Source organism: Priapulus caudatus, unplaced genomic scaffold (assembly GCF_000485595.1).
Source record: "Priapulus caudatus unplaced genomic scaffold, Priapulus_caudatus-5.0.1 Scaffold570, whole genome shotgun sequence".
NCBI lineage: Eukaryota > Metazoa > Priapulida > Priapulimorpha > Priapulimorphida > Priapulidae > Priapulus > Priapulus caudatus.
Genome location: NW_014577631.1, coordinates 97,884 through 111,411, shown reverse-complemented (window position 1 = coordinate 111,411; position 13,528 = coordinate 97,884). Strand labels below are relative to the sequence as shown.

The following is a 13,528-nucleotide window of genomic DNA, read 5'->3' as shown; positions in this document are numbered from 1 at the left end:
GTGAAGTTCACCTGTGTGTGTGTGTGTGAGATAGAGATCAGAGATTAGAGATAGAGATAAGAGATGAGATAGAGCTGAGAGCGAGACGCGAGAGAGAGAGAGAGCAGAGAGAGAGAGAGACTGAGCAAGAGAGAGAGCGAGAGAGAGAAGAAGAGAAGAGAGAGATAGGAGATAGAGATACGAGATCGGCGATCCTGGCGATCTCTGACAAAGCCTCCGTGCGAACTGCGAGCGGATGGGAGGAGATGAGGAAGAGAGATAGAATAGATAGATGATACGATAGCAATAGATAGATAGATAGATAGATGATAGATAATAAGAATAGATAGATAGATAGAAGTAGTAGAGAGCGAGCGAGAGAGAGAGAGAGGAGAGAGAGGCAGAGAACGAGAGAGACGAGTGAGAGAGAGAGAGAGAGAGATGATGAGAGCAGATAGATGAGAGAGCGAGAGAGAAGCTGATCTGCACCTGTTCCTGCTCCCCAACTCACACCTGTGCCCCCTCCCTCCCGTGTAAACTCACACCTCTACCCCCTGTACTGTTACAACACCACCGTAACGTTCTTCAGAATATATATCAAAAAATATTTCTTCAGAAGAAAATATTTCAAGCATGCATAGCTGCATGCTGACATGCGGCATCACGTGACACCATCTTGCATCGATCCTCAGTGTGTGTGTGTGTGTGCGAAAACTTTGGAAAGTTTAGTATGACGTTCGCTGTCGTAGGGAGCGGTCGTTTGCTGTACACACACTTATTGTATTCGTTAGTAGAGAAACAACGCAAGTAGTCACTAGTTTGTCGGCGCACACCAGTTTATAATGATGTGCGAAAATGTGTTAGCTAGCGTTTGTGACCGATTCACACGTAGGGAATTCGAGGTTTGTATTGCGCAGCTGTCGACTCGTGTGTGGACGTGAGTAGGATGAAGGGTAGTTTGTATAATGGGGTATGGGTTATCCCGTCAGCAGGGTATTGTCCGCGTTTTTTTTGTTACGTCAGCTGTGATTTCTATTCATTCCGACGAGGACGCGTTTACGGTAATGCGGAGACATTTAGCAGAGCGATCAAATATAATTCAGTTGTCGTTGATTCTATACCGGATGATGTATACCGTATATTCTAACCTGATAATGTAATATGGTAATGCTGCTTTATATTAGATCTTAAGTGATCGAAGTGTAACGTTATGATGTAGAGAGTTCCTCTCCAAGATATACTATTAATCCAAAACGTATAAATACTTGTGTCTGTTACCGACCGGTTAAAGTGATTAAACGGAGAGGTGAAACGTTCACCCGTTTATTACGAGCACGCTTTGAGGCACCCGAGCACAAAGTGTGACGTCATCCGACTGAAGAAAGCCTCAAACGGATGAGTGAGGGTACCATCGAGCAGCGCTGCTCACGCCACCTGGTGGAGCTTTCGGAAAGCCAGACATAGTCGTTGTTGTTGCTCAGTTTTCTAGTCACGAGAGAGTTCTGCTCGTAAGGTGCGCGCTTGCTGTTCGTGGTATAAGGGGAGGATTGCTGCTGTTGTTGCTGCTGCTGCTCCTGCTACTGCTACTGCGGCTGCTACTCCTGCTGCTGCTGGTACTGTTGCTGCTGCTGCTGCTGCTGCTGCTGCTGCTGCTGCTGCTGCTCCTGCTACTGCTACTGTGGCTGCTACTGCTGCTGTTGTTGCTGCTGCTGCTCCTGCTACTGCTTCATATATGTATATATGTATATATACTTTTGTGTGTAGGTTTATAGGTAAATGTTATTATGATATGTGCAGTTGCTTGCTGCTATATATACGCATATGTATGTATGTATATATATTCAGCTGTGAACTGAAAATGCAAATGATTTGTGTAAGTCCGAATTCATTATGACGATTCCGAAACGTGTCGCTGGTAGAGTTTAGTGCCATTCTGTGATGGGCCAAACTGGGGACTTCTAGTTGAGTGTTTACCTCACGTACCGGCCCAAACATTCTGGTTGCAGAGTACATAGCTCTCATTGAACTCGAATCTATAATCTGTTCATTTGCCGGGAGGAAATCTATAGCTAGCATGTGGTTTTGGTAGGATACATTGGCATGTAAGTGTCTGCATGCGAGTTTATTTTATGTTGGAAATAATTCAACGGATCATCGGTGGGTGATGATTTTTTGCTTTTGGGTTACTCTATGTGTACTGTGTGTCATCTGTTCCCTAGTATCTCGAGTGTGGGCATCATTAGTGCCTATACCAGAAGCAGGGACTCGGGAGTGGTTAATCGTACGTTTAATCTCTCTCTTCGGTACATCATGTGTGTCCTTCTATATTCTCTATACAGCCTCAACGCTATAGCGCGTGTTCAGTTTACATGGATCTCACACAAAAATGAGAAACTTGTAGTGTTGTCACCCGGTTTTCTTTCGGCTACTGTAACACAAGACATTTTCGCTGCATGATGTTCCTCGTTAAAACAAAACACGACAAAGAAGAAACAATCTTGTTGCCTTTGTAAGATTTACCATGCTGCTTCTAACTGTTGCCCCTAGAGGGAGCTCATACACTGAATGCACCTTACGACCCCTTCAATCGTAGTAAGTGGCTGCTGTTCGTTTCGGGGGGGAGCCAGGGCCATGAGGACACATTGTCGGCATACACAGTCGGCGTCAATGTCGAGAGGGGGAGGCCAAAAATGGATCATGCGGGCGAAAATTCATGTCTTACAGTAGGTGCCCGGGCCTCTGTGCAGTGGGACGGTGTTGCGACGGCTGTTTTTGTGTTATTGTAGGTCAGCCATCACCCGCCAGCTGTAGCGCAGTACACTGAGGGTCGCGACTGGATTATGTACCAAGAGTTTACAATGTCGAGCAAATTCCGGGGAAAGTACTTGAACATAATCCCGTTAGGAATAACTCACCTAGAATTCCCCAAGTCTGGCCATCGTTACACGTGGCGCAAGGTAACGTAGACCAATCGTCGTCGACCGCGATCCGGCCGCGCGGCCACGCGAGCCGTGCCACTATCTCCCGCCGCATCCCGCAGACGCCCGTCACCGCGGTTACGATCGCGACGCCCGTCGCCAGAAATCTCGCGCGCGGCGACGCTTTGCAGTGCGTGCGGCATCTTTACGCCGGATGTTGGGTAGTGGTGGCGGACCGACACGAGTCGGGACGGGGGCGTTATGCCGGCGTCGGGACGGCGCGTCTTAGGGATCGGAGGCGAGACAGTGACTCGGATCGGTTCGGCTAGCGGTCGGTTCTCCCCGCGCGCGCGCCTGCGACGGTGTGTACATAGGCTCTCCCTGTTTGTGTGTGTGTTTATTAGGTCAGCCACCATCCTCCCGTGGCGGCGAATTTCACGGAGGGACGCTGCTGGAAACTGTACAAAGAATTTTCAGTGACGAGTTTATTCCGTGGCAAGCACATTAATGTCGTGCCAAAGGGCTATAACCACTTAGAATTTGCAGACGGTAACCACTATACGTGGAAGAAGGTAAGAACGTCGTTTTGAAGCCGCCGTTGGGCGTACGGTACTAATATAATACGATCTGCTGTGGTTCGTGCGCTGGTTTTTCGTGCGCTGGGTCTGTTTGTGGTTTATAGGGGTTTATTTACGTGTCAGTGGGTGCGGGGCTGGCGTAACAACTTCGTTCGAACATTTGGTTTTCACTAAAAACTTGTTGTCCATGTTGTTCTGTCATCATCAGTCTTCCTTGAGTGTTAGGAAAACGACTTACGATATGTCGTGATGTGCCATTGACAGTGACGTCATCGTTGGTGTCATAAGGTCAAAGGTCTTAGCTAATAAGGTTATAAGAAGAGGTAATTGTACTAAGTTTTCGAACAATGTTCTTCCAAGGTTAAAGTCTAATGGTAAAAGCCGATAGGTGAATGTGAAAACGCAATGGTCAGAGCTAAGAAAAATGAATCAAAAGGGATTCATTTTTATTTCCCGTTTGTAATTGATATATATATTTGCTTTTTTTCGTTGGAGTTAACTTTAATGTTTAGTGGCATGCCAACAGTAGTCCGTTGGTGCTGTAACTTCTAACATTTATGTGAGGGCGCGCCGTGTCCACGTAAAATTATGCGACGATCGTGTGAATTCCACACTATTCAGGAAAATTGAATGCTTAGCTGATCTGTGTTGCTAGCCTGCTACCCTTCGTGGCTAAGATGGCAAGATGTCAGTGTAACCTCTGTGATAGAAATGCTGAGTTACTCGCTCCATTTGCCGTTGTAAGATTTTCTTGATCTAAATTTCTTATTTTGGTACCAATTACTCCGCATCGGATGTTGACCGAATTTTGGCGTGGTCGAAAGACGATGGTATTTCGTCGAGACAATGTTAGATGGGGGTTTGAAACCTCTATATTAAACTGAGGTATCTTCTTTTCTGTATCGTTGTTCTGTGTTTCCCTATATCCATGTTTCGTAACTAATCCATGAACATAACCAAACACACACAAAGGCAATCCTCAACTAGGTTCTCTTCAATCGTTGGTATATAATAAGTATTATGCCATAGTAATATAATTGTGTGATTTTTACATAATTTGTCACCGTATTATTGTTGGTCATTACCATTATATGATTAAATAAATCTTACACCTGTAGTAATCTTGAAACTTCCAAAGAAATTTGTTAATATTTAATGTTTAATATTTAATGTGCCCTTTTATGCCTTTCTACAAAACTCATGTTTCAAGAACTACTAAAAAATTTGCGAAAATTTAATCCAGAGCCGTAAACGGTTGCCATGGTAATTATGCCATTTGCATTGCTAGGTGATGACGACTGTGCACAATATCATTGTCGGAAAGTTGTGGATCGACCAGTCGGGAGAGATGGACATTATCAATCATAAAACGAAGGATAATTGTCACCTGAAATACTACGCATACAGCTATTTCTCACGCGAACCTCCCAGAAAGGTGAGCGAGCAATCAGCTCTGTGTTTCTCACACCTGTATTACCACAAACATATCTGTACTAGTATATTGTTATACTTGTATAGTGTTTACTAGTATATACTAGTTTATAGTATATTGTTCATGATAATAACTACATATCCTGGTACTTGTCAGTGACCAGTATCAATATGGTGATAATCATTACTAAATTGTAGTACAGACTAGGACATGTTCTTGTGAGAAATTCTTCGAGGATTTATCATTGTCATGAAGTTTCCGAGAAAACGTTGTAGGAGAAAAAGTTTGGCTTAGAAGAAATTTTTGATATCTAAATAGCTCCGAGCTTTAACCATGTATTACTGTCGTTACAGGGAAAAAAATATAATTTATTTTTCGGGGGCTACTTTTCAAGCTCGCGTGCATGAAAATAGCACTCTAAAATTTGGTTTGCATTGAACTTATGCAAATTTACAGGGGGCTCTTTTTGGCATTTCCGGGGCTCTTTTTTGCATTTCGGGGGCTAAATCGCCCCGAGCCCCCGTGTATTTTTTTCACTTCTGTCGTACCTGTATACACGTAACTATGATAACATACACAATGTATCAAAAGTGTTATCATCTGAACTTTAGTGCGAATTTTTTACATCCAGAGTTGAACCTCGAGTAACAATCGCTTGCTTGTTACTGATCCAGTTATGTATCTGTATCTGTCGTATTTCTTTCATCGCAGGTGACAGGTGTGATAACGGACGTGGAAGGCAAGGTGCGCCGGGTGCTGTCCGGACACTGGGACGATAGGATAGAGGGCGCTAAGGTGCTCGATACGAATCCACCGGTGAAGGGCGATCGGCAGGTGTTAGAGACGGGACCGCCCACGCTGCTGTGGAAGCGCAACTATCCGACGTGAGTGTTTTTATACCCAGTCAGCACTCGCAACTTTACAGTAGATGCCCTGCTTAATACATATATATATATATATATACATATGTGTGTAGTGTTGTTGTGGGAAAAGAGTCTTAATGGCTAATATAGATGCTCTATATCCTTATAGCAGCTGTGTTTCCTCATTTCTTTATCGCTATTGTCACATAGTAACTATGCAACAATTTTGGCAGGTTCGAACCACACTCAGTTTAATGTCTGTATGCACTAAACATGTTCAGAAGTGAACGACATCATTTGTTATACAATTTTTTTTTGTAGTTTGTCTTTTGTTTTTGCGACAATTTGCAATAGTTAGAAAGCTAATAATATAACATAATTATTATAATATAATATAATATAAGCAGATATAATATAAGTTAAACACTTAATAGTTAACAGTGCATACTTTTTGCGACAATTTGTGATATTTAACAACAGTAAATTAATAAGTTGGACAGCTAACTTAATAGTTAACAGTGCGTGCTTTCTGTGACAATTTGTGATAGTTAACAACAGTAAATTAATAAGTTGGACAGCTAACTTGATAGTTAACAGTGCGTGCTTTCTGTGACAATTTGCGATAGTTAACTTGCCGCCTGCCTTGTTTTCAGGCCGAGTCCGCGCCGCTACCTACTACCCTTCACGCACGCTCGCTCGCGCAGAATGAACGAGATGGAGGAGAACTTTCCCACCGACGGCACTCGCGCTGCCCGGCCGACCAGCGGCGAATCGCGAGGAGTGCGCCGCTCGGGATGCAGGTCCAACACATTAAGCTGAGCCGAGGAGAACCCAGCCGCTGAAGCGCGCAAACCGCCAACATGGCCACGGCACGAGAAGCGCCACGCAGAAGGTAGGTTGGCGCCGGCGCCACCTCGCCTGTGGCTGAGACGCGATCGCCTCGCTCCGCCGTTCATCGCTGATGTTATCGGTTTCGTTCGCCCAGTCGTTGCGACGGAGGGGCAAAAAGGGTGTGCGTGGCGCGAAGCACCTCCATGACTCGTAACGCGGTCTACAGGGACTTCTTAAGTTTTCACCTCTCCGTATGACCGTGTGTGCCGCAGTCTTGACCTGTACTAACACTGTTAACGAAAGCGTAACGAAGCCGTATGTGAGTCTGAGCAGATAACTCGCTCTCACGTGGATGCTGCTAGATTGTGACGTACGCACTAATCGAAGTTCGCCATTGCGCCTTTCCTCCTTGCAGGCAATCCCATTCCAAGCCTAACAAACCGGTAGTCCCGCAAAAGAACGGACCCGTACACCGGACAATCTGAATCCACATTGTACAAACGGAGGATCTACTGGAGTGCAAGGAACAACAAGACCGGCCAAGGCTGTCCTGCCACAAATCATATTCGTTTTACCGTGCTGCCGTTGGCGTCCACATCGCAACCACTCGCGCCGCCCGTCGTGTCTGAGAGAAGAGACCGAAACGACAGCCGCGCAGAAACACCAGCACCTCCGCTGACCGACACCAAACAATGACTATCGTACGAATTGAAATCGCCTCTGGCAACCGCCACATCGCTCGCGTGCTCAATTTGTGAAGATACTGTCCCCTGAGCCCGTGCCGCGCCGTGTCACGCCCGTCATACGTACTGTATATGCCGTCGTGATGTAATGCAACCCAAAGCTATCACTCCTGTCGGTACGCATGGGTTAGTGTTTCTGTTCCAAAATTACGACCTCAAATTCTTTAAGTATCCTCATAAATGAACTGTCCTATACTGAAAACTCATGTCCACCTTGATGTGCATCGCACTCCATTATCGTTTCCTTAGCGTGGATGCTTTACGTTCAACGTGTTATTCCTATCCGCAATTTGGCCAACGCATCTGCTCCTGCAAAATTCACACACCACCCTGTACTCCTGCTCAATCACACTCTCTCACCCCTTGCCCTAATCCGTCATTCTCACATATACTTTCTTGTCAACATCAAGAGAGAGGCAGTGTGAGAGTGTAGCTTGACTTCGAGAGAGCGCTACTGTACGAGCTGTGGCGGGTTGAGAGAGAGAGCAAGAAGAGAGAGAGCGAGAGCAGAGAGAGACTAGAGAGAGACGAGCAAAGAAGAGAGACGAGCGACGAGAGAAAGAGAGCCGAAGACGAGAGACGACGACGAGAGAGCAAAGAGAGCAGAACATCTGTGCTTTCCTCCTCACTCACCATCTGTACTGAATCTCCACCTGCTTCCTGCTCGCCAACTCACAACCTGTCCCCCTCCGTGTCCCGTGCTAAAACTCACACTCTCTAACCCCTGTACTGTTACACACCACGCCCCCCGTAACGTTCTTCAAAGAATATATACTCAAAAATATCTTCTTCAGAAGAAAATCACTTCACAGCATCGTCATAGCTGCATAGCTGAATGCGGCACACGGTGACACCATCTTGCATCGATCCTCAGTGTTGTGTGCTTTGTGCGACAAACACTTTGCAAAGCTTTCTAGTATGACGCTTCCGCTGCTCGGTACGGGCAGCGTCGTTTCGCTGTAACCACACACTATTGTATTCGTTCAGAAGAAACAGCGCCAACAAGTCACTAGTTTGTCGGCGCACACCCAAGTTTATATCGATGTGCCGAAACTGCTGCTTAGCCTAGCGGCTTCTGTCGACCCGACCTTCACACCTAGCGGATTTCGGTTTGTAACTTGCGCATCGCTGTCGACTCGTGTGTGGACGCTGAAAGTAGGATAAGGTAGTTTGTATACATGGGTATCGTTATCCCTCAGCAGGGTATCTGTCCCGTTCTTTTTGTACGCTCACTGTCGATTTTCTATTCATCTCCGACGCAGACGCGTTTACGGAATCCGGAGAACATTTAGCCAGAGCGATCAAATATACATTCAGCTTGTTCGTTATCAATACGATGCACTGCTATACCGTATATTCTAACCTGACTAATTAAATCCGTAATGCGGCTGCTCTTATATTAGATCTTAAGTACTCGAATTAAAACGTTAATATGTAACAGCTTCTCTCCAGCATATACAATGTCAATTCCAAAACGTATAAACTACACTTGTGTCCTGTACCCGACTCGCTTAAGAGTGATTAAACGAGAGTGAAACGTTACCCGTATCACCACCACCTTGAGGCACCCGACACAAACGTGTGACGTCATCCGACCCTGAAGAAATGCTCTCAAACGAATGAGTGAGGGTACATCGAGGCAGCGCGCTCACGCCACCTGGACCTTTCGGAAAGCCAACATCAGTCGTTGTCTGTTGCTCAGTTTTCTCTAGTCCACGAGACGAGTTAATGCTCGTAAGGCTGCGCCTTGCTGTATGTCGATACAGGAGCCATTCGCGGCTGTTCTCGCTTCTTGCCGCTCCTGCCTACTGTCGTACTGTTCGCCTGCTTGCGCTCCGCGCTGCCTTTGCTCGCTCGCTGTGCTGGCATGCTGCTGCTGCTCTGCCACTGCTACTCGCTATTTTTTGCTGGCTGCTACTGCCTGCTGTGTGCTGCTCGCTCCGCTCCTGCCTACTGCTATACATGCTATCTCCATCGCTGCTGCTGTACTGGTTTCTGACGCTGCTGCTGCTGCTACTGCTTGCTGCTCCACTGCTACTCGCTACTGCGGCTGCTACTCCATGCTGCGTTGTGCTGGTGGTGCGGCTGCTGCTGGCGGGCTTGTCGCCTGGCCTGCTCACCTCGCCGCCTGCTGCTGCTGCTGCTGCTGCTGCTGCTGCTACTACTGCTGCTACTGCTACTGCTACTGCTGCTGCTGTGATTTCTATAAAAGATGGTGTCGGATGGTTGGCTGCTGGCAGGTGCTGTCCGCTGTTACTGATGCAGTTGGTGATGACACAGGGCGATGAGAACAAGTATATATACCAGAGTGCAAACTCTAATTTACCGATTTTTAACGAATCGCCAATGGTTTTGCGGTAGGTCAACGTGTGTACTGACGCGTAGGCAAGGGTAATTATAGGTGACTATTTTAAAGTGGGTGTGGGGCGTCTACAATGAAGTGCGATTGTAGGTACTACGCCCGAACGTTTGTTTTGCGAATATTCCATTGGTCGATTCCAGGCAGTATATATGCCTTTGGAAGTCTTAAGTAGCGGACGGGGAATGCATGTGTTGTCGTGGCACATGTAATGCGTGTAGGTTATGTAGTGGTGGTGACAGACCCCCTCCCCCCCGCAGGGTAGTACGATGGAGTTACGGTCCTCCCCGTTCAAACGAGGATGGCGTATTCGCTCTCGCTCCACGTGGTGTTATCTGTAGCAAGAGATTCGGTGTTGCTCATGTGCCCCGTTGATATATAGATCTAGATTTTGCACGGATACTGTATGAAACTGCCGACGTGTCGCGTGGCACCGATGTCGCTAGCTAACGTTGACCGTGTGCCTGCGTGTAAGCGGGCCTACTGACAACAGTGCCATCTAGTGGTTAATGCAAGAGTTTTACAGTCATGACGAGAGGCTGCGAATTAAGTAAACTAATGTGTTTTCCCGTGTCAATGATTTTCAAGTTGCTCACGAGTATCACATCTTATATATTGTGTGGATGAGATCATCCAAGTCTCGCGTGAGATCTGTCCCTACGTTCATACGTGCCCCCAAATATACGTATGTGGGAGCGACCTGGTAACGATGCCTTGCCAAGTCTACGCTTAATTATGTATAACTACCACAATTAACTAGCACGAAGGAAACTACTGTGTTCGATGGCCGCCTCCTGTTTAATGTTGACTCATTTAGTCGGTTAACTGCATTTTCTATTAAAATCGCGTTAAGACGTGATGGAAGAGTTGTAACGTTAGATGAGATCAGGAGTGAATAATTGAGATTAGAGATAGAATAATCTCTATTATTCACTCCTGATGAGATGTTGTGTGGTGGACGTTCTCTCCCCTATTTATACCTGTCTACCATCGCTGTAGGTTCGCTTGGGATTTGGAGACCCCTTCTGTAATCCGTGGACCATGCTTGTGTCGTGGTAGACTCGTGCGGCTGTGTGTTTCAGCTTTCACTGCTGATTCGGGTAGTGTGTCTTAAGGTGCATGTAGTGCGGGCATGACATGACGACTGTTAAGTCTTTCCAAAGATACATCACTAACACGATATCACGAATGCATCTATACAATGATAAGTATATATAATTGTATAGCAGTGTTCAGGAGTGAATAAAAGCCCCATTGTTTTTTTGTTCACTTTTATGTTCGTGATGACATTAATAGTGGTGATGTATTTTTGGTGTTCTACTCTTGTTTTTATCATTACGGTTATTGATAATTTTGCCAGCGTAGCTCTTCGACTAATACATGCGGTAATACAATACGCAGTATATGTGATTGTTACTGGTAAGTTAAAGTAGTATCGGGGGTTTGGATCGTATTATACTGTTAGGGGCGATATTTTTTACAATCGCCGCGTGCTGCTGCATGCTGCTGCCACCTGGTGTACAATATCGCAATTCTGGATTGGAATTAATTTCTGTTTTCGCCGTGGCAGTTGCGTATGTGGAAATGGTATGGGTAATGAATTATAAACCATTGTTTAATTTTTCTGAAAAAGCAAGCAAGTATTATTCTTCCTGTATAACTCTCTGTCGAGATTGTAGGTGGAAATTGTTTACGATGATTTAATATATATTAACATATTTTGAAATTTATTTCATGAACTGCAAGTTGTTTTGCATACTGTATAAATTGCTGTAATATTGTGGAAAACACGAATAATAGTTATTCAAAATAGGTTGAAAGTTTTTTCGTTCTTGTTTAGCTATGCATAGTGTGTTCATTCACTGTGGTGGGGAATGTACGGGGCCCTTCCCCCGAAATTCTTTCAATGAAACCTTGTAGATGCAATTTCCTATGTACCTGACAGCAATTTGTCCCGAAAACCCACGTCTATATTTGAAGGCAAACAACAAAATGTATTCACATGTGTGCGTGCGTGTGCGTGCATGTGTGCGTGTCAGATCGTTTGGGCCCCACTGATATTGTTATTTTCTGCCCAAACTCCTAAACTTGTGCGCCTTTAATACACAGGTCATCAGACGGACTGCATACTGGCAGAAAGCCACATCTTACCCGCACATCCGCGTGGAAATACGGCTGCAAGCAAGAAAGGCAACAGAAGTTTCGTCACACAGGTCACACTCCTGACAGATAGCTGCTACCAACCATATATGCTATAACCAGTAGGCTTATCTCTTTCTTTTTTCTTTAGATTTCGCAATTCGGCCTATTGTATGTGCAACAAATACATATTCTGTATGCATAGCAAAAACGCATATTCTGTACAGATAATTCGGTTCACCGAAGAAAATTGTAAGAAATTCATAGTTTTGGACATGTTTAGACTATGGATGATTGGGCAAATAACTGGCTTGAAAAGGCGGTCCGGTGGTTGTCAATGTGGTGTTGGTAGGTGGGGGGGGGGTCGTCTGATGCCTGCTACCATCCCTTAGATACCTCCCCCCATTTAGATACCACCAAGAGCGTATTAAGTATGTATAATTAAATAGCATAAGTAGCATGCTCTTGATACCACTCCTTAGATACGGGCCTGTTGCGTAGGTGCGTGCGCGTGTATGTGCGTGCGTGAGTATGAGTGCGTATGCGGGTGCGTGAGTATGGGCGCGTATGTGCGTGCGTGCGCGCGTGTTACTGTATGTGCGTGCGTGCGCGCGTGTATGTACGAGCCAACTCCCCACCTTTATAGCTACCACACAAAGTGACTCGAGTCGAAACCAGGGTTGCAACACGCGTGCTCATGCACTCTGCGAGAAGACTCTGACCGGATATTGACACAGTCACGTCACAGATATAATTTATTACTGTACGGTATAGCGCAGTCGCCCAACACGCGCTGGGTTTACCTGCGAGGCACGCTGATAGGCCCTACCTACTTACCTCGCTGCGGGACCCCATCGTCTAGCTTACAACCGGTCAGCTTTGTAGGTCAACAGGCTACTGCTGCTGCATAGGGGGCATACATAGACGGGAACATCACACCTGCTATGGCGACGAGACCTTGACGCAGGCTTGTGCAGTGCGTGGTTGCCCGTGCCGTGCCCTCCCTCTCCCCCTTCCCTCTCCCCGTCGTCTATCCACCCGGATACAGGGTGCGGAGGAGAAAGGAGGCCACATTTTTAGGAAGTCTCCAAATAAATCGGATTGGAAAATATCAGATCTGATCAGAGCTTTCTATATATAGGATACGAACCGTCTATAAATCACTGATACGAATCAATAGGCAATCGAGATGTATTAATAGAGCGAGAGTACCACCATCCCCGATCATTCTATATAATAATTTGAGTAGTGTCGTTCTGTTTGTTCCTGCATAACTTCTAGGCGCGTACACGAATTTTTCGTGCTTCATTCCTACGCATCAGGTTCGATTCTAACACTTTGCTTTTTGTTATTTATTGGGGTAAATGTTTTTTTTTTAAATATTTAGAAAATCTAATGGAAAATCTCCTTGGAAAACATGCACGATTCAGTTCACTTCCGCTAGGTGCGCTGGCTGTAGACTTGCAAACACGCAACCACAGGCTTAGGTATACAGTAGTCTGTCACGTAACCTTGTAGTGGATTCGCCAGGGCACACGCGCTGGCTGTGGAACCAAGTCCTCCCCCACCTGCACGCTCGCACTCAGCGCATATCTATCAAGAGTAGATAAATAACAAGAGTTATTTATCTACTCTTGATATCTATCTATCAATCTATCTATTTTTCTATCTATCTATCTATCTATC

At 45.8% G+C, this 13,528-nt stretch overlaps 1 protein-coding gene across 1 annotated transcript in view; it reads left to right on the top strand.

Annotated features, from left to right (window-relative positions):
* The window catches only part of LOC106811742 (oxysterol-binding protein 1-like), a 32,497-nt gene that overhangs the window by 17,511 nt on the left and 1,458 nt on the right, over window positions 1-13,528 (top strand). Inside the window, exons 9-12 of the mRNA XM_014815456.1 lie at window positions 2,199-2,253; window positions 2,766-2,936; window positions 4,764-4,910; window positions 5,619-5,791. Coding sequence (XP_014670942.1) covers window positions 2,199-2,253; window positions 2,766-2,936; window positions 4,764-4,910; window positions 5,619-5,791 — 546 coding nt within the window. The remainder of the gene's footprint in view (window positions 1-2,198; window positions 2,254-2,765; window positions 2,937-4,763; window positions 4,911-5,618; window positions 5,792-13,528) is intronic.